Source organism: Podarcis liolepis, assembly GCF_965112155.1.
Source record: "Podarcis liolepis genome assembly, chromosome: 15".
NCBI lineage: Eukaryota > Metazoa > Chordata > Lepidosauria > Squamata > Lacertidae > Podarcis > Podarcis liolepis.
Window position 1 is genome coordinate 31,038,487 of NC_139566.1, and position 22,900 is coordinate 31,061,386.

The following is a 22,900-nucleotide window of genomic DNA, read 5'->3' on the forward strand; positions in this document are numbered from 1 at the left end:
TCTATCTATCAGTTTTGGTCTCAATCACATATTTATGCAACCCCCGAGCAAGACATCTGAAGGCAGGCCTGTTTCGGGAAGTTTTTATTGTTTGATCGCAATTTTCATACTTTGTTGGGAGCCACCTAGAATGGGTTGGGCAAGCCAGAGAGATGGGTGGCATACAAACAACAACATTTAAAGCATTACTATACCACTCTAAAGGGACGCGGGTGGCGCTGTGGGTTAAACCACTGAGCCTAGGACTTGCCGATCAGAAGGTCGGCGGTTCAAATCCCCGTGATGGGGTGAGCTCCCGTTGCCTGGTCCCTGCTCCTGCCAACCTAGCAGTTCGAAAGCACGTCAAAGTGCAAGTAGATAAATAGGTACCGCTCCGGCGGGAAGGTAAACGGCATTTCCGTGCGCTGCTCTGGTTCACCAGAAGCGGCTTAGTCATGCTGGCCACATGACCCGGAAGCTGTACGCCAGCTCCCTCGGCCAGTAAAGTGAGATGAGCGCTGCAACCCGAGTCGGTCACGACTGGACCTAATGGTCAGGGGCCCCTTTACCCTTTACCTTTATACCACTCTAAACTGTCATGGCTTCCCCCAAAGAATTCTGAGAGCTGTGGTTTAGCCAAGCTGCTGAGAGTTGTTAGGAGAACCCTGTTCCCCAACAGAGCTACAATTTGCAGAGTGACTTAATGATTGATCCTTCTTCCCAGGGAACTCTGGGAATTGTAGCCCTGGGACTAGGAGGAGGTCTTTTAACAACTCTCAGCACCCTCAATAAACCACAGTTCCCAGATTTATTTGGAGGAAGCCATGACTTTTTAAGTGGTATGCTGTAAATGTGGCCAAGAGGTCCCTATTGAGTGTTTCAGTGGCTGGGAACATCAGAGGCTTCTGGTTCCTTGTTCTTTAGCGTGCAAGTCTTGGTGTCCTCTCCCTGCTGGATGAACCCTTTGTGATACTGACTGGGGGTGCCTGCCTGACCTTGCCTCCTAGATCAAATTTAGGCCTAGACTTAATCCAAGGGCTTGGCTGGACTGTGCAGCCCTGCCCTCAGTGGTGAGTGTTCCGGTGAGAGGCTCTTTGGACTGAAGATACAATGGTACCTTGGTTCCCAAATGGCTTGGTTGTCGAACAAATCGGCTCCTGAACGCCGCAAACCCAGAAGTAAGTGTTCCCATTTGCGGACATTTTTCGGAAGCCAAACGTCTGTTTCAGCTGTTGGCATTGTTTCTCGGGTCAATCAGCCAACTGGCTTTCAAATGTTTTGGAATTCGAACGGAGTTCCAGAACAGACTGAGTTTGAGAACCAAGCTTGAGAACCACTGTACTTTGTGGAGCACAACACATTCCTACATCTCCCAGAAGCAAACAAAAGTCAAGAGCACTCTTAAGAGCTGCCAAGAAACAGTGGTTAGGAGAGCGCGCTCTTGCACCCATGTCCCACTTGTTGGCTTCTTCGAGGCACCTGGTTGGTCAAAGGTAAGAACAGGATGTTGGTGTCAATGGGCCTTTGGCCTGATCGCCGGCAAAGTTCTTCTGACCTTAATGTGTGTTAGGGCTGGGCAATATATCATCCAAAACCGGTTTCAAGTCCATCTCATGATATTGGTTTCATAATTTTTGACCTGGCAATGTATTGCAAATCATGGTGTGTGTGTGTGTGTGTGCTATGCAAAAATCACAATGTGGGGAATGCCTCTACATAGCTCCATCCTTATTTCACACTGTGATCTGTCAGTAAGTATATCACAATGTTGAGCAGGAGATGTTTAGCTGGTGATACATCACAGAGTTGAAAACCAGCTCCATCCTTGTTTCAGACATCGTGATATATCGGTATCTCGCAATGCTTAGCTGGTGATATATCGCAATGTTGAAAACCAGATTACTGCCCAGTCTTAGCAGTCACAGTGGCTTTGCTCTGCCTTTCACAGTCGGAGACAGGGATGCTTCTGAATACCAGAAGGAAGAGGCTTCTTGTGCTTGGGCCCTGGGTTTCCCAAAGGCATCCGGGCCACTGTGATGCTGGACTAGAAGGGCCATGGGCCTGATCCTGCAGCCTCTTATGTTTGTGTGCATGTGCAAGCATTGAGGTGCAGGCATTCATTGCCCGGGACGCAGGTGGCGCTGTGGGTTAAACCACAGAGCCTAGGACTTGCCGATCAGAAGGTCGGCGGTTCGAATCCCCGCGACGGGGTGAGCTCCCATTGCTCGGTCCCTGCTCCTGCCAACCTAGCAGTTCGAAAGCACATCAAAGTGCAAGTAGATAAATAGGTACCACTCCGGCGGGAAGGTAAATGGCGTTTCTGTGCGCTGCTCTGGTTCGCCAGAAGCGGCTTCGTCATGCTGGCCACATGACCCGGAAGCTGTACGCCGGCTCCCTCGGCCAGTAAAGCGAGATGAGCGCCGCAACCCCAGAGTCGGTCACGACTGGACCTAATGGTCAGGGGTCCCTTTACCCTTTACCTATTCATTGCCCGCTAGAGGAGCAGGAATTCCTCCTGCGAGACAGAGAGAAGGGGCAGTTGCAGCGCCCTTCCGAGTGAAACACAAACGGCCAAGCGACTCACTAAAACAGGCAACTTTGGCTTTATTGGTTGGCGTCCTCGCCGCAGGGCTGAGAAGTTCCAAAACCATTCTAGTATCAGGCTGCCGGTGCAGAGAGTGAATTAAAATAAAAACAAAAAAAAATTCAATTCAGAAATCCTCGGTCTGTGTAAATAAAAAAACCACGCACCCCCACAAGCAAAAACAAAATCCCCATTCCCAATGCATCACCTTCCTTTGCTTGCCACATGGTCAGCACAAAAACATAGCCTGGACACCTGTTATCCAAGCCTGTAGGACAGTTAAGAGTCCAGGTGTTGGTTGGCTACAACTCCTATCATCCCTGGCCATTGGCCATGCTTGCTGGGGCTGAAGTTCACCCATACCTGGAAGCCCCAAGGTTCTCCCTCCCTGCCATAGGAAGTGGAGCTGGCTACAACAGCACACCTCCATAAACGGTTGGGGTGAACATGTGTGGAAATACGGGCAGGGACACAGCCAGGATCCCCATTTCTGTGAAACTGAAATTATGCAGCAAGTAAAGTCTACTGTAAGGATGAGGAACCTGTAAATGCTCCAGATGTTGCTGGACTACAGCTGCCATCACCCGCAGTCAGGGATGATGGGAATTCTAGTGCAGTGGTACCTTGGTTTGCGAACAGTCTGGTTTGCGTACGTTTTGGATTACGAACACGTCAAACCAGGAAGTGTGTGTCCTGGTTTGCGGACTTTTTTTGGATTACGAACAATTTTGGGGGGATTACAGAGAATTTTTTTGGGAGGCCCCATTGGCAAAAGCGCGCCTTGGGTTACGACCTGTTTTGGTTTACGAACGGACCTCTGGAACGGATTATGGTCGTAAACCAAGGTACCACTGTATAGCAATATCTGAGGTCTACAGGTCTCCCCACCCCTGTTCTATCACTTGCAGCCAATATGCGCAGCCAAGGTGTGTTTGGACAGATGAAACTTAATTCTCATTCAAAGGGTTTCACGTAGTGGTGCAGCTGCAGCCCACAGCTTCTTCGGAGCAGGCTTATCGTTTTATTAGTTTTGCAACTGGACTGCACCTTAAAATATGTGGTGGTAGGGAAACAGATCTGCCCGGGATTTGTTCTCAAACCCTGAAGGTGCCCTCCGGCTGCCTTCAACTGCAGCTCCCATCAGACCCAGCCAGCAGTGCCAACGGTCAAGGATGATGGGAAATGTAGTACACCCCACCCAGAGGGCAGCACACTGACGGTCCCTGCACTAACCGCTTCCCCTATCAACAGCTGGCTGCATTTAGTTCGTCCACAGTACAATAGCTAGCAAAGACTGGAGCAAAAGTGGGGGAGGGAAAGGCCCCCACGTGTACTGAAAAAGGACGAGAGACGCACAAAATTTGGCACAGATCCGTAACGGAATCGTCGGCGAGTTTCCTTGGCACCTGGGGAAAGGTCCCTTCCTAGTACAGAAAAAAGCACGAGTGAGCCAGAGTAGTGTCTGCAAGTTTCTCCAGCGAGTCATCAGGGTCTTCAAAAGGAGGGAAAAGGGAGGAAACTTCCAAGGAGAGAGGGAGGAGAAAAGAGAATCTGAAAAGGAGCACCAGACAGCAGAGGGGTGGTACTGCTCCCCTTGACTCCTAACATCAGTGTCACTGCAGCTTACGGCAAGCGGCAGGGGGCGAGGCTGCAGCAGTGCAAACACACCAGCAGAACCAGTCTTGTGCTCCTGCAGACGCGTTTGCACCAACCTCACCCACCTTCTGGGTAAGCCCCAGCAGCGCCAGAGAGAGGGCAGGTAGGTCCTTCTGACCAGTTCTCTGTTTAGCTGGCGAGTCCCTTTTCCACCTGGGACACAAGAAACAGGTTCTAGAAAGGGGCTATCGCTTCTGTTTATCATATCCCTCTTTCCCTCCCTCCCCCCCATGTAAACAAGTGAATTCTATGGAATGAGTTAATATTACGGGCTGGGTGTACGTGTGGGAATTAATTCGACTCTCCTGACTCAGCAGAAACATTTGTGGAGGTCAGGGGAGTGGGTCCCCCAACTTTGGTTCAAAAGAAGCTTTTATTCGCAAGGGTAAGAAAAACACCCATCACAACATATCTTTGGGCTGCGGACTTTAGCAGGGGGGGAAGCAGAGAAGGCATGAGCATAGGATGGGGAAGGGCGAATGTCATCCCCACCCAGGGCTGGTGTTAGGAGTCAGCAGTGGCAGGCCACTGCCAAGGCACCCAGTACAGACTGCCCTCCTATCACCCACTGCCTCACCACCATAGCAGCCCCGCCACCGCTGCCCCATTTCTATGGGGTGCTGAGAGAACCAGGCCCTCCTGGGGCCAGGGGTGGCTGATACCCATTGGGACTGGCAGGGCAGAAGGGCATGGAGTCCAGGCAGCGAATTCTAATCCGCCTGCTTGCGTCCTACAAGGACGACACAGAGACTAAAGTTGACAGGCAGGGTCGCCACCGTTGCCTGGTTGTAAGAAGGCAGGTGGTGATGGGGCGGGGGCAAGCTGAGGTTGATGGGGCAATGCCCCATTCACCAAAATGGACCAACTTCCACTGCTGAGGCTACTGTGCTTCGGAGCCTGCAGAGGTGGCAATTCCTTCTCTTTCTCTACGTCATTCAAAGAGAGCACAGATGTGGAATCAAAGGACCTCCAGCTGCTGCTGGGTTCCTAACTCCCATCAGCCCCAGGCTAGGATTGTCCAAGGGGCAGGGACGATGGGACTTGTTGTCCAGCAACACCTTTTCTAGGGACCCCCGTGTTTGGCAATGCTAAAAGCTAGCTGGCGAGAGAATACTATTGGAGCAGGACTCATGGAATGTACTCAAGTATTTTTTGCGGGGTGTGCATGTGTGTCATGACCTCCACGGCTTTCTTCTCTGCTGGCAGCAACTGGGGGAAGGGGCATATGAAAGACTGGCGAGCACCCCGATGTCTGACATCCTTTCCCTACCTCTGCAAGCTTTCTGAGTTGGCACCGTCGGTCAACAATTCACAAGATCTTCTTTGGCTGGTAAGCTGGAGCTCAATGCGCTGGCAGTCGCCTTCTGGTAAACAACCAGGGACTTCTTCTTAGCTCATGTTTCAACGCCAGCTTCTCAGAAAGCCAGCAGAGGCACCCCAGAAGTCATTGGACTCCAAGTCCCATCAGCCAGAGCCACCATGGCCAACGGGCAGGGATGATGGGAGTTGGAGTACATCACTATTTGAAGGGCAGTACTGCCGCAAGATCTGGAAGGCCATCCTTGCTCTAGACCAGGGTTTCCCAACCTTGGGTCTCTAGCTGGTTTTGGACTACAATTCCCATCATCCCTGACTATTGGTGCTGCTAGCTTGGGGTGATGGGAGCCATAGTCCAAAAAACAACTGGAGACCTAAGTTTGGGAAACTCTGATCTAGACCAGCGATTGGGAACCTGTAAATTCATGTGTGTGATTGTTTCTAAAAGGGGAAAAAGCTTCTTGAACTTTTATTCTAGCGGATGTTGGGGTCAGTGCAGGGGACAGGGGTGGGGGGATAAAGTTCCCTTTCTCTTTCTGACGGGCACCAGTCGAACTCGCCCATTCACCCCGTTCCCCCAACTTTAGCAGCTGGAGATGTAGCACAAAACCATCCCGTCTCTGTTCCCCCATCCAATCTGGTCACATTATCACATCATCAGTAATTAAAAAAACAGCAACTAGCAACACGGCCACAGTTCATTCGGATATAAATAAAACGTGTCATTGAGCTTGATATGAAGGCAGCGGGTCGCGGGCGTGATCCGTATCCACATCCCACCTGTGGAGCTGAAGGAGCCCTGGAATGCTGGCACTAACTTGCCGGGTGGGCGGGGGGGAGGGAGGTGTGGGTATGCCTCCCCCGTCTGTGGTGGGTCGTGCCTTCCCCTCCCCTCCCCGCAGTTGCCTGGCGGGTGGAGGTGGTGCCGCCCTCGGCGGGCGCTCAGTCCGTTTTCCACACCTTGTTGAGTACCTTGACCACTTCGTCGTAGATGATGAACACAATGGCCACGTCTAAGCAGACCCGGCCCAGGCGGGGGATCGTGCCCTTGTAAAACCTGCAGAGGAATGGACAGAGCAAGGTGAGAAAGGGGCATTTCAGAGAATCCGAGCAAGCTTTGGGAAGAGGCGAGCCAACCAGGAGACAGTATGGTATAGTGGTTAGAGCTGTTTGTCCGAGAAACAAGCAAGGCAGCTTGGGCCTCCTCTCCCTCAACCGTCACCAGAGAGCAGAGCGTCAGATGGCGTCAATGGGAGAGATGGGGGGGGGAAAGGGTTCACTCCAACAGCTCTGCTGTGGAAGACCAGCTCCATTAGGAACTCCCTAACCCTGGACTGCACCAGCTGGCCATTACAAGAGCAATTGACTTGATAATAATAATTTATACCCAGCCACTCTGGGCGGCTCCCTAAAGAATATTAAAAACACGATAAAACATCACACATTAAAAACTTCCCTAAACAGGGCTGCCTTCAGATGTCTGCTAAAAGTCAGATAGTTGTTTATTTCCTTGACATCTGATGGGAGGACGTTCCACAGGGTGGGCACCACCACCCAGAAGGCCCTCTGCCTGGTTCCCTGTAACCTCACCGTGAGGGAACCGCCAGAAGGCGCTCGGAGCTGGACCTCAGTGTCTGGGCTGAACAATGGGGGTGGAGATGCTCCTTCAGGTATACTGGGCCAAGGCCGTTTAGGGCTTTAAAACTCAGCACCAATATTTTGAATTGTGCCCGGAAACGTACTGGGTGCCAATGTAGGTCTTTCAGGACCGGTGTTATGTAGTCTCGGCGGCCACTCCCAGTCACCAGTCTAGCTGCTGCATTCTGGATTAGTTGTAGTTTCCGGGTCACCTTCAAAGGTAGCCCCATGTGGAGTGCATGGCAGTAGTCCAAGCAGGAGATAACCAGAGCATGTACCACTCTGCCCCTCTTCCCTCCCTGCCTGTTTTTCCTTGTGTGTCATGTCTTTTAGATGGTACGTCTGTGGGCAAGGGACGGTCTTGTTTTACTTAAGTATAGGCAACTTCCCATTTACACAGGGGTTACGTTCTGAAGCGCTTTACGGACTCCCTCCAAACCTCCTTGATCAAGCTCCAACTCTCCACAGGCCTCAAAGGCTCCTGGGATTGCACTTGTGAAGCTCTTTGGGATTGCTAGATGCAGTTTTTGTAACCGTTCTTGCCGTTTACGTGCTCTTTTTGGGGGGAGGGGGCTTTCCACCCCTTTAAAAGTGCCACTTCCGGGTTCACAGCGATCCACACAGTCACTTGAACACACATAAATGGGGAGTTGCCTCTATAGGCAAGCCATGCTGGGAGGCTTTTGGGCTGAAGAGTGGAGCACAAATGCTCTAAATAACTAGATAAATATAAAACCAAGATACACTCACGCAAGAGGTCCTTCATATTTCATGATCTGATAGGCACAGTCCCAAGTGCTCTTGTACTTGTGAGACTCCAGGCCCTGTATAAGAAGATTGGTCGGGGGAGAGAGAGAGATTGAATTGAAATATATTATTGTCACTTGTACAACTTGTATACAGTGGTACCTCGGGTTAAGTACTTAATCCGTTCCGGAGGTCCGTTCTTAACCTGAAACTGTTCTTAACCTGAAGCACCACTTTAGCTAATGGGGCCTGCTGCTGCGTCGCCGGAGCACAATTTCTGTTCTTATCCTGAAGCAAAGTTCTTAACCCGAGGTACTATTTCTGGGTTAGCGGAGTCTGTAAACTGAAGCGTATGTAAACTGAAGCGTATGTAACCCGAGGTACCACTGTACAGTGAGATCACACGAGCACCCCCCACTCAGCTCTCTTAGTCTTAATTCCCCTCGTTTACTGATGCACACCCACCAAACCCGAAAGTCAGTTGCCCTGTTGTTATCTTTTCATTCAGCAGCCTAACAGCCCATGGATAGAAGCTGTTCTTTACCCTGTTGGTGCAACTAATCATGCTTCTATATCTTCTGCCTGAGGGCAGGAGATCAAGAAAGTGCCGGCCAGGGTGTGAATCATCCCTGATAATTTCCCTCACTCTCCTGTGGCAACGTTCTTCAGCTATTTCATCCAGCGGATTCACGGGACAGCCCATAGTATCTTGTGCTGTATTCATCACCCTCTGTAGGCACTTCCTATCAGTTGATGTCAAACCAGCGTACCATACCGTGATGCAGTATGAATGGTCAGAATATGCAGAAAGATCAGGCATATATAGGGATTAATTACCTGGTGGGGAACCTCTGGTTCCTGGGCTTAATCTGCCCCTCCAGCCCCTTCATTTCTAGCAAACTCCACCCACATGGGCCACCACCTGACGTCACCTGTCAATCCTTTTGATCCACCCTGCCACACTCCTACGATTGGGCTTTCCCTTTCACGTGTGCCATTCCCACTTACGTTTATATAAAGGAGTGCAGGTATAATGCATTTTTTAACTCCCACTCTCTTTGCCTCTGGCCATGCCCACCATTCAAATATGGCCCAGTTGGAAGAAGAAGAAGAAGAGTTTGGATTTGATATCCCGCTTTATCAGTACCCTAAGGAGTCTCAAAGCGGCTAACATTCTCCTTTCCCTTCTTCCCCCACAACAAACACTCTGTGAGGTGAGTAAGGCTGAGAGACTTCAGAGAAGTATGACTGGCCCAAGGTCACCCAGCAGCTGCATATGGAGGAGCGGAGACGCGAACCCGGTTCATCAGATTACGAGACTACCGCTCTTAACCACTACACCACACTGGCTCCCAGAGTGAATCTGACCTACAGGTTTCCCTTGAAGAGAAGTTTAGAGATTTGGGCATACCTGCATCCTGGTCTTCACGACATCCAGTGGCGTGTTGCCAAAGACGCTGGCTGCACCGGCGATCGCCCCAAACAACCCAGTGACAAGCGGGTTGATGGCTTTATTTGGATTATCTCCTAGAAGGGGAAGGGGAAGGAAGATGAGGAGGAGGCGTGAGAGGAAACAGAACAGAAAACAAAGGTGCCAGGAGTCAACTCACTCTGAAATGGAAATCTGGCTTGAAATAAAAAGTGCATGTTGTTGTTGTTGTTGTTGTTTACATTTATCTCCCACCTTTTTCTCCAGGGAGCTCAAGGTGGCTCTCCCAATCCTTATTTAATTTCCACAACAACCTGCAAGGAAGTTTAGGCTAAGAGTGAGTGATGGGCCCGAGGTCAACCAGGGAGCTTCGTGGCCCAGTGGGGATTCGAACCCTTGTCTCCCAGGTCCTAGCCTGACACTCTAACCACTACAACACCCTGCCTCTCATGACGATGATAATGTTGATAATACTAATAATAAATAATAAATACCATATTTTTCGCTCTATTAGACGCACCAGACGATTGGATGCACCTAGTTTTTTGGGGAGGAAAACAAGAAATAAGAAAGGAATGCAAAGCCTCCTGAGCGAAGAGGGAGCGCTCCTCCATCTTCGCTCAGGAGGCTTTGCGGGGCTACCCCTGAAGCCAGGAGAGCAAGCGGGATCCGGACTTCCAGTCGGCGCCATCGGTTAATGGCGGATTTCCCTCTGAGCTCCGGAGGGGGTCTGCTTTACGAGTTCGGGTCCTGTCGCTACGGCGAAGCGGGGACACACTGATCCCTCTTGCCCTCCTGGCTGTTGGGATACTGCCAGGGAGATAAAGTCCATCATGGCCCCCAAGCCGGCTGCCGGACGATCCATCGACCTCCCGTAGTCACGCAGTATGAGCTATTAGCGACACGAGTTTCCTGGAAATACCTTGCCACATTCCAGGGCTCATGCACACTCTTATCAGCAGATAATGCACAGCAAAAGTCGCACCCAGGAGAGCATTATTTACAAGCTTTTATTCAGCGTTGATCAGAACAAAGAAAGACATGACTGTTCTGCGTCAGTGTCTTCGACAGAGAGAAAAAAACGAAAGCAATAGCAAACATAAACATCCTGTGAACAGGACATGCGCAGGCTGTGACACAAACATCCTGCTCCCTTTTAAGGTGGAACGGAAATATCCTAACACTGGCTTCAGCGAAAGCAAGCCTACTGGCTTTCCTCCTGCAAGAGCCACGTGCTCTTTAAAGGGAGCGCGGCTCTTGGGGGCTTTTCTGGGAGGTGGGGGAAGGGACAGAGCCGCACGCTCTGTCCCTTCCCCCACCTCCCGCAAAAGCCAGGGATAGCCGCACGAAGCAGGCTCCCCACTCCCCTGCAGAGGCTTCGCGTGGCTAAGCCAGAAACTGGAACAGCCAGCAGGATCCCGCTCGCTGTCCTGGCTTCCTCTTTACCGAGTGCAACCTCTCCCAGGCAAGGGGAGCCTTCATGGGGAAAAGCCCCCAAGAGCTGCACACATGCTCTATGCGGCTCTTTAAAGGGAGCGCTGACACAGCCTCCCGCCTGCATTCGCTCCATAAGACACACACACTGTCATAAACGTGGGGGTTACTCGTGCGCAAGTTGGTGCCACTCCTGGCTAGTTTGCCTTGTTAAACCTTTTCTGTCTGGACAGCCCTACACTTCGTGGCTGTTCAGTCGCTAGCAGAATCCGTCAGTGGGCGTTTCTTAAACCTTTCCCAGCATAAAAGCTGTTTGACGCCAAGTCTCCTCCTACTCTCCCTGCGCGGAAGTCTTCTGCGCAGGTAGCGTGGGTGTGGGTAGCGGAGGACCCGTGCTCTCCTCGCTGGTCTCCAGCGAAGAGTCCTGGAGCCCTCTCGCCAATTCCCCCATATGCCCCCCTTCATCCCTGGTGTTACGCTGATTTCCTTCCCCAGCTGATGAGCTCCCTCTCTCCCTGCTGGGCCCTTCTCCAGCATCATTTGGGAGCCTTCCCTCCACCTCTGGCTCCGATGTCAGTTCCCTGACACACACATTTCCCCTTACTTTTTAGGAGGGGAAAGGTGCATCTTATAGAGCAAAAAATACGGTAAATAGATTTTATTAGTTGCAATATTGCACTTAAGCACCTCAAAGTGACTTACACAGTAAAAATAAAACAAAGGCATTCAAACCAGCAACAAACTAAAAACTAAAACACTGATCTGAGAACCTTTTGCAAAGGAACAAGTCCCAGCCACCTTACTTAACAGATAAGCACAACAAAGGCCACCGATATATCAACCTATCCCCCAACTAAAAACCGTATGCCTGGGTAAACAAGGATGTTTTCACCTGGCACCTAAAATGACACAACACTGGTGCCAGATGTGCTTCCCTGCAGAGCAGGGAGCCAACACTGAAAAGGCCCCTTCTTCTTCTTCTACTGCTGCCACCTTTGGCACTTCCTTCACAGAGAGCGAAAGAAGGGCCTCTGATGATGGACTCAGTTTCTGATCTGATTCACGTGGGGAGAGGCAATTGTGAGGTATTGGGAGCCACCAAAGTCTCGATAGGTCAAAACCAGCACTGAATCCTGAAAACTAATTGGCAGCCTGTTATTGGTACCACACTCTAACCAACCAAGCTACTGTATCTATAGGAAACTGCAGTTTTTTTGTTTTTTGTTTAAAGGTAGAGAACACTCAATCGACTCAAGAGCAGGGGAGAAGCACGGAGTTTATCTGGATCTAAAGACATGCTTTTCGTTAAATGTGGGGTGTCTTCCCCACCACCACCACTCCTGAGTTAAGGGAATCTATTTTATTTTTAGAATAGCACTTTCTCCAAAGGTGGATTTAAAAATACAGGAAAAAATGAATAGGTGGGCATAATTTGTTTGGGTCTTGTGCTTGCCACTCAGCTCTGCAACACTGAACAGGAAGCTGGGTGAACAGTGCCCCTTAGTGGCTCAGCTGCAAAGAACAGTATATTATTTACATGCTATTATTTTATATATGAAGGGATGCGGTTGGTGCTGTGCGTTAAACCACAGAGCTTAGGCCTTGCCAATTAGAAGGTCAGCGGTTCGAATCCCCGCGACGGAGTGAGCTCCCGTTGCCAGGTCCCTGCTCCTGCCATCCTTGCAATTCGAAAGCACATCAAGTGCAAGTAGATAAATAGGTACCGCTCCGGCAGGAAGGTAAACGGCGTTTCCGTGCTTTGCTCTGGTTCGCCAGAAGCAGCTTAGTCATGCTGGCCACATGACCTGGAAGCTGTACACCGGCTCCCTCGGCCAGTAAAGCGAGATGAGCGCCGCAACCCCAGAGTCGGCCATGACTGGACCTAATGGTCAGGGGTCCATTTACCTTTATCTATTTTATATATAAAGCCACCCACTAACACTGTTCTTTGTTCCAGCATGTTGTCTACAATCTCCAACATGTCTGGTTTATGTTGATACTGTTGTCATACTGCTATTTTACTGTTATATGTGTACATATGACCTAAAATGTTTAAACTCCTAAAAAAATAAAAATAAAATAAAAGACAAAACACTGTTCTCTATGTGGCAAGCAGCATATAAAAACATCAAATTGAATGTTTCTGCCTTGTTCGGATGTGGTCCTTGAACCCTGCTCATGCCTCTTGCTTGTCTGATTGGAAACTCGAGAAGGGGGTGCGTAGAAACTAGCCTACCATACAAAGGTGAACATTCACATTGGTTGTTCAGCCTGCTTACGCCTCTGGCCCACTGCTGGCCTGTGGCCTCTGAAAAGCTGCACAGCAGGGAATGTGGCCCTCAGGCTGAAAAATATTTTCCAGCCCTACTCCAGTTACGTGGGACAGAAGCTGGTGACCGGCACCAGTGCATGCTGGGAAAAGAAAACCCAGGTGTCCGCTTGGATATTTCCGAGCACAATTCAAAGTGTTGGTGTTGACCTTTAAAGCCCTAAACGGCCTCAGCCCAGTATACCTGAAGGAGCGTCTCCACCCCCATCGTTCTGCCCAGACACTGAGGTCCAGCTCCGAGGGCCTCCTGGCGGTTCCCTCACTGCGAGGTTACAGGGAACCAGGCAGAGGGCCTTCTCGGTAGTGGCACCTGCCCTGTGGAACGCCCTCCCATCAGATGTCAAAGAGATAAACAACTGCCTGACATTCAGAAGACATCTTAAGGCAGCCCTGTTCAGGGAAGTTTTTAATGATTGATGTTTTACTCTGTCTGAAGGTTTAATCTGCTGAAAGCCACCAAGAGTGGCTGGGGAAAATCAGTCAGATGGGCAGCATATAATAATACTAATAAATAATGCGTGACATCTTAGTGTATTTTTGGTCTTTGTGGAAGCCACCCAGATGGGCGGGGTACAAATAATTTATTATTATTATTATTATTATTATTATTATTATTATTATTATTATTATTGCCATAGCAAAAGCCTTGAGGTTAGAAGATCTGGGACACCGTTCAGATTACCTCCCAGAAGATGATATCTGAAAAGGTGGATTCCAAATACCTTTGTACCAATTCCTGAGGGCTGTCATGACGAAAAAGCGAATAGCCTGGTTGGATCCCTGTTTCAGGACAGTCGCTGTTAAACCTTGGTAAGTTCCCTTGAGGCCTGCAGCAAAAAGAAAAAGAAGATCAAGAGGGAGAATAAGGCAACTGTTGTTTGTTTATGAAAATATTTATAAGTCACTGACTCGTAAAGAAAATACCAGAGCCGTTCGCAACAACTGTACACAAAAGTCCTATGAAAAATTAAAATCAAGAATCAGCCAACTGTTGTGGAAAGAGATATTATTCTTCATTGCTTGCATAAGCCCGACGGAATAGAAAAGATTTCTGCAGGCGTTTAAATGCTGAAACAGAAGGTGCCTGCTGAGTCTCTATTGGCAAGTGTGTTCCCATAAGGCTGGGCTCATGACACAAAAGCCTAGGTTCTGTGTTCTTGTCAAATAAGCCTCGCCAACTTGGGTAATGATCAAGAAGGCTCCAGCAGGTGATATCACAGTGACTTGACGCATATGAGTTCAGGTGGTCACCGAGGTACCCAGGGACTGAAGTTGTTTAAGGTAAAGGGACCCCTGACCATTAGGTCCAGTCGTGACCAACTCTGGGGTTGTGGCACTCATCTCGCTTTATTGGCCGAGGGAGCCAGCGTACAGCTTCCAGGTCATGTGGCCAGCATGACTAAGCCGCTTCTGGCTAACCAGAGCAGCGCACGGAAACGCTGTTTACCTTCCCGCCGGAGCGGTTCCTATTTTTCTACTTGCACTTTGACGTGCTTTCGAACTGCTAGGTTGGCAGGAGCAGGGACCGAGCAACGGGAGCTCACCCCGTCGCAGGGATTCGAACCGCCGACCTTCTGATCGGCAAGCTTTAGGCTCAGTGGTTTAACCCACAGCGTCACCCGCGTTTAGGGCTTTGTGAAAGAATACAAGAACCTTGACCCTGGGCTTGGCGGTGGGTGGGCAGCCAGTTGCAGATGCAATGGATCAGTGTGCCTGACTGTTAGCCAGAAGGTGGGTGGTTCAAGGCCACCTAGCAGTGGTTATGGGCAAGATCCCTGCATTGCAGAGGGTAGGAAATTGAACCCAGGTCTCCCAGGTCCTAGTCCAGCACCCTAATCATTAAGTCATATTGGCTCTTAATTGTTCCCCTTCATTTTATGGCCATTGGACCAGAAGTAGCAATAAGATCTGGAGGCTCATAGGTTCCCCATCCCTGATACAAGCAAAAGAACATTCAAGAGACCCCAAACTGAGAGATCTGAAGCTTCATTTTCTTGCGATTTGAAGGCAGACAGCTGCTTTCTGATTCCCAATTATGCAAACCCCCAAAGTTCTCCTTGCCAAGGCCGTCTCCCTGCTAACAAACACCAGGTCTCACCTTGTTGCCGAATGATCTCCCGCACCCCATGGAAGAAACCTCGATATTTTGGCTGCGGAGAGCACTGATCGTGGATGAACTTCACCTGTGGAAGAACAGCCACCAGGTCATTTACTGGCAAGTCAAGAGAGATTTTTAAACTCACTCAGCCTCTTCTAGACTGGGTTGTTTTCGAAAGGGGCAGTTGCATTCTGTAGCCCATCACTCACACAACAATAGCACATAAGTGGTGGGGAAAACTCCCTGAGAACTGTAGTTCGTTAATGGCGATGATGCTGTTTTAACCTCCACAACTTTTCACATGCACTCTAGTCTAAAGGCAGCAAGCTCCCGTTTCTCTTTCTGTGTGGCAATTCGCATCAGGAAGATGAGCTTTCTCCCAAGCCCAGATAACAAAGGCAGCCAGATCACAGCTGTCAACTTTTCCCTTTTCTTGCGAGGAATCCTATTCTGAATAAGGGAATTTCCCTTTAAAAAAAGGAAAAAGTTGGCAGCTATGGGCCAGACCCAAAAAAGGAGGGAGATGGGTGGGAAATGCCCTTGTAATGTTTGCTGTTCACCACAAGGTGGGTTCCGATGTTAGGAAGTCCCTGATGCTCAACCTGATGTGCAGCTTCACAAAAGAGTCATGCATCTTTTTCCCCTTTCGGGAGCTGTACGGGAAACCACCCCGTGAAAAAGCATTTATTTTGCTGCAACTGCACGTCTTCAGAAGGTTGCTGTGCTGCCCTTTCCCACACAGGTCATTCATTCGGCATGTCTATGTGTGCAGCAGCTTGAACAGTGTGTGAGGGTGTGCGTGCAAGAGAGAGTGTGTCTTAAATAGGGAAGGGACGTAGCTTGGTGTTGGAACATCTGTCTTGCATGCAGAAGATCCCAGGATCAAGTCCCTGGCATCTCCAGCTGGGGCTAAGAAAGACCCCTGCCTGAAATCCTGGAGACCTGCTGCTGCCAGTCAGTGTAGACAATACTGCGGTATATTAGACCAATGGTCTGACTCAGCAGAAGGCAGCATGCTAGGTTGTGGGCTTCCCATGGCATCTAGTTAGCCACTGGGAGAACAGGATAATGGACTAAGATGGGCATCTGCGGCCTGACCCAGCAAGGAATTTTTTAGCTCATTAATCTCTCAGATTCTATCTTCAGGTATTCTTCTTCTTCTTCATCATCATCATCATCAATTAAATTTGTATACCTTCCTATACCCACAGGTCTCAGGGTGGTTACAACATAAAATCACAATATAGGAACACAAAATACATAATAAAAACTAAAACACTAAAACAACCCAATAAACCTGCCCCCAGGTAGGAGATGGGAGTGTCAGAATCCCTAGAGAGCAATCTTTTCCTTGGCGATCACTCGTAGCTGAGTAAGATTGTCTTCCATAAACACGGTCTTAACAGTGAGTCCTTAAGTGACTGTGGAGGCCAATTCTGGATCCACACGTCCTTCCACAGTGGGGACATAGGTTTCTGGGCGGGAGTTGATCACGGTGAGGGTTTGCCAAGCGTGCCTTCCTCTTAGCACGTTTCTCCCTTTCATTCTGAGTTTGAGCATCTTCAAAGCCCATGACACCTTTGGTAAAGGCTGTTCTCCAACTGGAGCACTCGCAGGCCAGTGTTTCCCAGTTGTCAGGGTTTTTTTTAGATTTGCTTTCAGAGAGTCATTAAACCTCTTTTGTTGACCACCAGCATTACGCTTTCCATTTTTAAGTTCGGAATACAGGAGGATGATTTGGAGGACGATAATCAGGCATCCGCACAACATGACCAGTCCAACAAAGTTGATGTTGAAGAATCATTGCTTTGACACTAGTGATCTTTGCTTCTTCCAGTACACCGGCATTAGATCACCAGCTATACCCAGTCAGCAGTTTGTATTCTACTGAAATTAATGGACACAACAAACTTAGGTCCATTCATTTCAATGGATCTGCTATGAGCAGGACTTAGTTTGGCACCACATGGTATCAACACCACTGAGACAGATCAACCAATGATCTCATTTGGGATAAGGGCAACTTCCTATTTGATGATTATTTCAGACACACACACACAAAAATATGTGTGTGTGTGTGTTTGTGTAAACTACTTTGTGGAGAAGTTCTTGAAAAGTTGGATACACATTTAATCAACCCAAAAACAAACAAAGAAAGAAATAAGCAAACAAACACCACATTTTGTGTGCGTGCTTTTGGTTGTGTTTACTTTTATGGTTTCCATAGGGCACACCACAAGCACCGCTTCGGCCACGCCAGCCCCCAAGCCAGCCAGGAGCCCTCGTTTGCTGTCCAACTTCCCTTCTGCGTCTCTCATGTGGTTGCTGAGGAATTCAAACATGCCAAACCTGGAAAGAGAAAAGTGGCGGCTTGTGAAAGCTAAGGAGCACGGCGGGTTGGGGAGAAGAGAATACGCTGCTCTTGCCATTATTATGTTATTTATTCAATTTGTTCATTCTTCACTGCTTTAAGGAGTCTCTGAGCAACTTAGCCCAAATTCCAATATACATTTTGTATTTTAAAAAGTGACTAAGAAGTCCAATACTACTACTACTACTACTACTACTACTACTACTACTACATAAATGAAGAAAAATCCAAAAGAGATTACCTCACGGCGGCTTTCGGTATGGAACCATAAACCAGAGAGCTGAGGCCACGATAGAGCCCCTTGATCCCATGATCTCGGACGGTCACCTTGACACAGTCCGCTGAAACAGGAGAAAAAGAGTAACGTGACTGGGGAACGATTTATTGTTGATAATACTGCTTTGTACTTCAACAAGAACATATGCCCAGCCCATACCAGAAATATATATTACCAAGTGGAACGAAATAAATCCAGTGAAACAAATCCCTGCTTAACATATAGGCCTCATCTGCAGAAGTTTTATGCAGCCATGGCTTCCCCCAGAGAATTCTGGGAACTGTAGTTTGCTGAGAGCTGTTAGAAGACCCCATGTAATTAATTAATTAATTAATTAATTAATTAATGCAATAGCAATAACAACAACAACAACAACAACAATTTATTTATACCCTGCCCATCCGGCTGGGTTTCCCCAGCCCCTCTGGGCGGTTTCAAACATAATATTAAAAGGGTAAAGGGACCCCTGACCATTAGGTCCAGTCGTGACCGACTCTGGGGTTGCGGCGCTCATCTCACTTTACTGGCCGAGGGAGCCGGCGTACAGCTTCCGGGTCATGTGGCCAGCATGACTAAGCTCCTTCTGGCGAACCAGAGCAGCGCACAGAAACGCCGTTCACCTTCCTGCCGGAGCGGTATCTATTTATCTACTTGCACTGGCGTGCTTTCGAACTGCTAGGTTGGCAGGAGCTGGGACCGAGCAACGGGAGCTCACCCCGTCGCGGGGATTCAAACCGCCGACTTTCTGATCGGCAAGCCATAGGCTCTGTGGTTTAACCCACAGCGCCACCCGTGTCCCTTCTAACAAAATATTAAGAATACATTAAAACATCAGTCATTAAAAACTTCCCATTAAAAACTATAACTCCCAGAATTCCCTGGGAAGAGGGGTTCCCTGTGTTAGGATATTTCCGTTCCACCTTAAAAAGGGGACAGGCTGTTGTGAGTCACAGCCTACGTATTTCCTGTTCACAGGATGTTTCTGTTTGTCTATTGCTTTCGTTTCTCTCTCTGTGCCTGAGACATCGTAGCAGGCAGAATAAACTTGTAAATATGCTTTCCTGAGTGCACCTTTCGCTGTAAGTATCTGCTGACAGAGCCTGCACGAGCTCTGGAATGTGGCAAGCTATTTCTGGGGCTCCTGTCGCTCATTGACTGATACTGCGTTATCTACGGGAGGTCGATGGATCGCAACAGAGACGGCTTGGGGGCATGATGGCCTTTGTCGCCCTGGCAGTATCCCAACACCCTGCTACACCATTCTGAGAATTGTAGGTCTGCGAGGGGAACGATCTCCTAATAACGCTCAGCAGCAATAGCAAACTATATTCCCCGGGATTATTTGGGTAAAGCCACAACTGTTTACAAAGTGGTATCGTAGCGCTTTAAATGGGTAGTGCAGATGGGGCCTAAATCCTATACCACAGATGGGGAAACGTGCGGCCCTCTGAGTTTTGCAGGACTACAGCTCCCATCATCCCTCAGTATTAGCCGGCCTAGCTGAGGCTGATGGGAGCTGGAGTTCACCAGCATCTGAAGGACCACAGATTCCCTTTCTCTGCCCTATACAAAACAACAGGGAGGTCTGAAGAAAAATTGGTGTCTGCCTAAATAAGCAGAACTGGAACTAATAACCCTGAGAAACTCACCAACTATGATTCCCTCAGCAGATGCCGGGCTAACATTATTATTTTTTAGGACAAATGTTCTAGAAGGAACTGAGGCAGTTTAGCCACTGCTGAATTTCTCTTATTTTTAAAAAAATGCTTTTCCTAGTCTAAAAAAAGCCAACTTTCCTGGGTCTGAACTCTCCTGCTTCTTGGTCCGTAAACTTCAGCAAACAAGACAAATGACTGTTCCCCATTTTAATTTCTTCTGAGCTTTTAAAACAAAGTATATATATATTTTTACTGGCAACAAATCCCCATCCACATGCGGCCTTGAAATAAATCTTGTCTAAACGTAGCTATTTCTTTCGGCCTCCTTGAAAGGGTTTGTCATCCCTAGACACTTATCATCAGCTATGTACTTTGTCTTTGCAATTAGATCTGGCTTTTCGCGAGGCCGAGATGAATAACAAGAATCAAACTGGGATTTTTTTGCTGGGCCATAATTAAGAAAGATTCTCATCTCATCTCACTTCTGAGGACGGTGTGCAATGCGCCCTAAACAAGTTAGACATTCTGTACTCAAGGCAATCCAATTTCTGCGCTAAGGAGGAGAGGGGAAAAAATCTATTTCCTGAACCAATTCTTAAATGCACGTCGGCCATTTTAGTAATTTATTGTGTTTATATTCCGCCTTTCCTTCAAGGAGATCAATGGTGGCGTACATGGTTGGAGCGTGCTGCTGATAATGCTGAGGTTGTAGGTTTGATCCCTGCATGGGATGACAGCAAATTCCTGTATCGCAGGGGGTTGGACTAGATGACCGCCCAGGGTCCCTCCCAACTCTGATTCTACGATTCCCCTCTTCATTTGATCCCCACAACAGCCTCGTAAGGCAGGTTATTTATTTATTAAACGTCATCTGAAGGACTCAGGGCGGTTCACAAGATAAAAATATAGGATGAAAATGCAAAACGAATAGTTAAAAAATGAAAGAAAACACTCACCCACCCTGCCTTCCACAAACACATATATGCCTCCTTGAGCTCCTTGGATGAAGTAAAGGTAAAGGGACCCCTGACCGTTAGGTCCAGTCGTGGCCAACTCTGGGGTTGCGGCGCTCATCTCGCTTTATTGGCCGAGGGAGCCGACTTACAGCTTCCGGGTCCTGTGGCCAGCATGACTAAGCCGCTTCTGGCGAACCAGAGCAGCACACAGAAATGCTGTTTACCTTCCCGCCGGAGCGGTGCCTATTTATCTACTTGCACTTTGACGTGCTTTCGAACTGCTAGGATGGCAGGAGCAGGGACTGAGGAACGGGAGCTCACCCCGTCGCGGGGATTCAAACCGCCAACCTTCTGGTTGGCAAGTCCTAAGCTCTGTGGTTTAACCCACAGCGCCACCCACGTCCCCCTTGGATGAAAGGTGGGTTTTAAATGTATACAGAAAATAAAACAAAAACGGGAAGGGAGAGTGGACAGAAAAAAGGGCATACGTTTATAATGCACTATTTAAACAGTCATGGCTTCCCCCAAAGGATTCTGAAAGCTGTGGTTTAAGGCTCCTGAGAGCTATTATTCGCCTCACAAATCCTGAAGCAGTTTAACAATCAATCCCTCTTCCCAGGGGACTCTGGGAAATGTAGTTCTGTAAGGGGAATAGGGGGGCCTCTCAGCACCTTTAGCATGCTACAGCTCCCAGGATTCTCTGGAGGGAGCTGTGGCTGCTTAAAGTGGGACCGCAATGCTTTAGCTGTATGGTGTGGACATGGTAAAGGTAAAGAAGGTAAAGGACCCCTGGACAGTTAAGTCAAGTCAAAGGCGACTATGGGGTTGCGGCACTCATCTCGCTTTCAGGCCGAGGCAGCCGGCATTTGTACACAGACAGCTTTCTGGGTCATGTGGCCAGCAGAACTAAACCGCTTCTGGCGCAACAGAACACCATGACGGAAACCAGAGAGCACGGAAACGCCATTTACCTTCCCGCCACACTGGTACCTATTTATCTACTTGCGCTGGCATGCTTTCAAATTGCTAGGTTAGCAGGAGCTGGGACAGAGCAATGGTAGTGGTGCCTGCCCTGTGGAACACCCGCCCATCAGATGTCAAGGAAATAAACAACTATCTGACTTTTAGAAGACATCTGAAGGCAGCCCTGTTTAGGGAAGTTTTTAATGTTTGATGCTTTATCGTATTCTTAATATTCTGTTGGGAGCTGTCCAGAGTGGCTGGGGAAACCCAGCCAGATGGGCGGAGTATATATAATCAATAATTAATAATAACAACAACAACAACTCTGTTGCAGGGATTCGATCCGCTGACATTCCAATCAGCAAGCCCAAGAGGCTCAGTGGTTTAGACCACAACTAGGTGGACAAAGAGAGGACGCAGGTGGCGCTGTGGGTGAAACCACAGAACCTAGGGCTTGCCGATCAGAAGGTCGGCGGTTTGAATCCCCACGACGGGTGAGCTCCCGTTGCTCGGTCCCTGCTCCTTCCAACCTAGCAGTTCGAAAGCACGAAGTGCAAGTAGATAAATAGGTACCGCTCCTGCGGGAAGGTAAACGGCGTTTCCGTGTGCTGCTCTGGTTCGCCAGAAGCGGCTTAGTCCTGCTGGCCACATGAGCTGTACGCGAGATGAGCACCGCAACCCCAGAGTCGTCCTCGAATGGGCCTAATGGTCAGAGGTCCCTTTACCTTTAGATGGACAAAGAGTCTGACCTGATATAAACCAGCTTCTACTGCTTTGGCTCAGTACCTCTCTGCAGGGTGGTCAAGGTCGGCCCTGCGGAGAGTTTGCAAAACAGGCCACGTCAGGCCGAAAACTCTGCAGCCTCTCCTGTGATGACCTACAAGGGGAGCTGAGTGTTTATCCTGCCAAATCAGAACTGCTCCGTATCCTTGGCTACCCTCGAGCCCTTGCTTTTAAATCGTGTGTTTCTGGCTACGTCAGAAGGACAGGGAGGGAAGATGGAACATGAAGAGCAGCGGGACACCAGAACAGCACAAAGCCCACTTCAACGACCCCTTTTCTCCGTGCACGAATTTAACGTGGGCACACAGCTGTTCCCGCACGACTCTCCCTTTCCTTGCCATGGCTCCGGATTGCAAGCAGCCCCTGTGCCGCTGCTACCTGCAGAGTGACGCCGCGCCAAGCCGCTAAGGGGGTTCTGCAGCACAGCGTGTCTCATCGGTTGCAAATCCGGCACGCTCCAGCTGGGCTGGAACGCCGCCAACCTCCTTAGCAAGTCAGCCGGGCAAACAGGCTAGGCGATGAGTCATCGAGCCACTGCCTGCGGCACACGAGGTCCCCAGTCGCTCCTTTCCTTCTTGCTATCGTATGGTAGAACGGTCAGAGCTCAAGGCTATATTAAAGGGGGGGAGGTGAGGGGACATCCGTCAGGCTCAACTGAGCGGCTACATTGCACACCACCAG

At 49.2% G+C, this 22,900-nt stretch overlaps 2 protein-coding genes across 3 annotated transcripts in view; one reads left to right on the forward strand and one right to left on the reverse strand.

Moving 5' to 3' along the window:
• Positions 1-22,900, forward strand: part of LOC310695090 (uncharacterized protein) — a 136,245-nt gene that overhangs the window by 54,736 nt on the left and 58,609 nt on the right. The window lies entirely within an intron of this gene.
• The window catches only part of SLC25A1 (solute carrier family 25 member 1), a 66,932-nt gene continuing 46,598 nt past the window's right edge, over positions 2,567-22,900 (reverse strand). Inside the window, exons 3-10 of one of the 2 annotated variants that reach the window (XR_014519924.1) lie at positions 17,824-17,923; positions 17,422-17,560; positions 15,212-15,296; positions 13,836-13,940; positions 9,333-9,448; positions 7,925-7,998; positions 3,379-6,593; positions 2,567-3,343 (exon numbers count right to left, since the gene is read on the reverse strand). Coding sequence is in view for 1 of the 2 variants with exons in the window: in XM_083479088.1 (XP_083335214.1) it covers positions 6,479-6,593; positions 7,925-7,998; positions 9,333-9,448; positions 13,836-13,940; positions 15,212-15,296; positions 17,422-17,560; positions 17,824-17,923 (734 nt within the window). In the remaining variant the exon portion in view is untranslated. Of the gene's footprint in view, positions 6,594-7,924; positions 7,999-9,332; positions 9,449-13,835; positions 13,941-15,211; positions 15,297-17,421; positions 17,561-17,823; positions 17,924-22,900 lie in introns of both variants that reach the window. The other variant, XM_083479088.1, reaches the window with a different exon arrangement.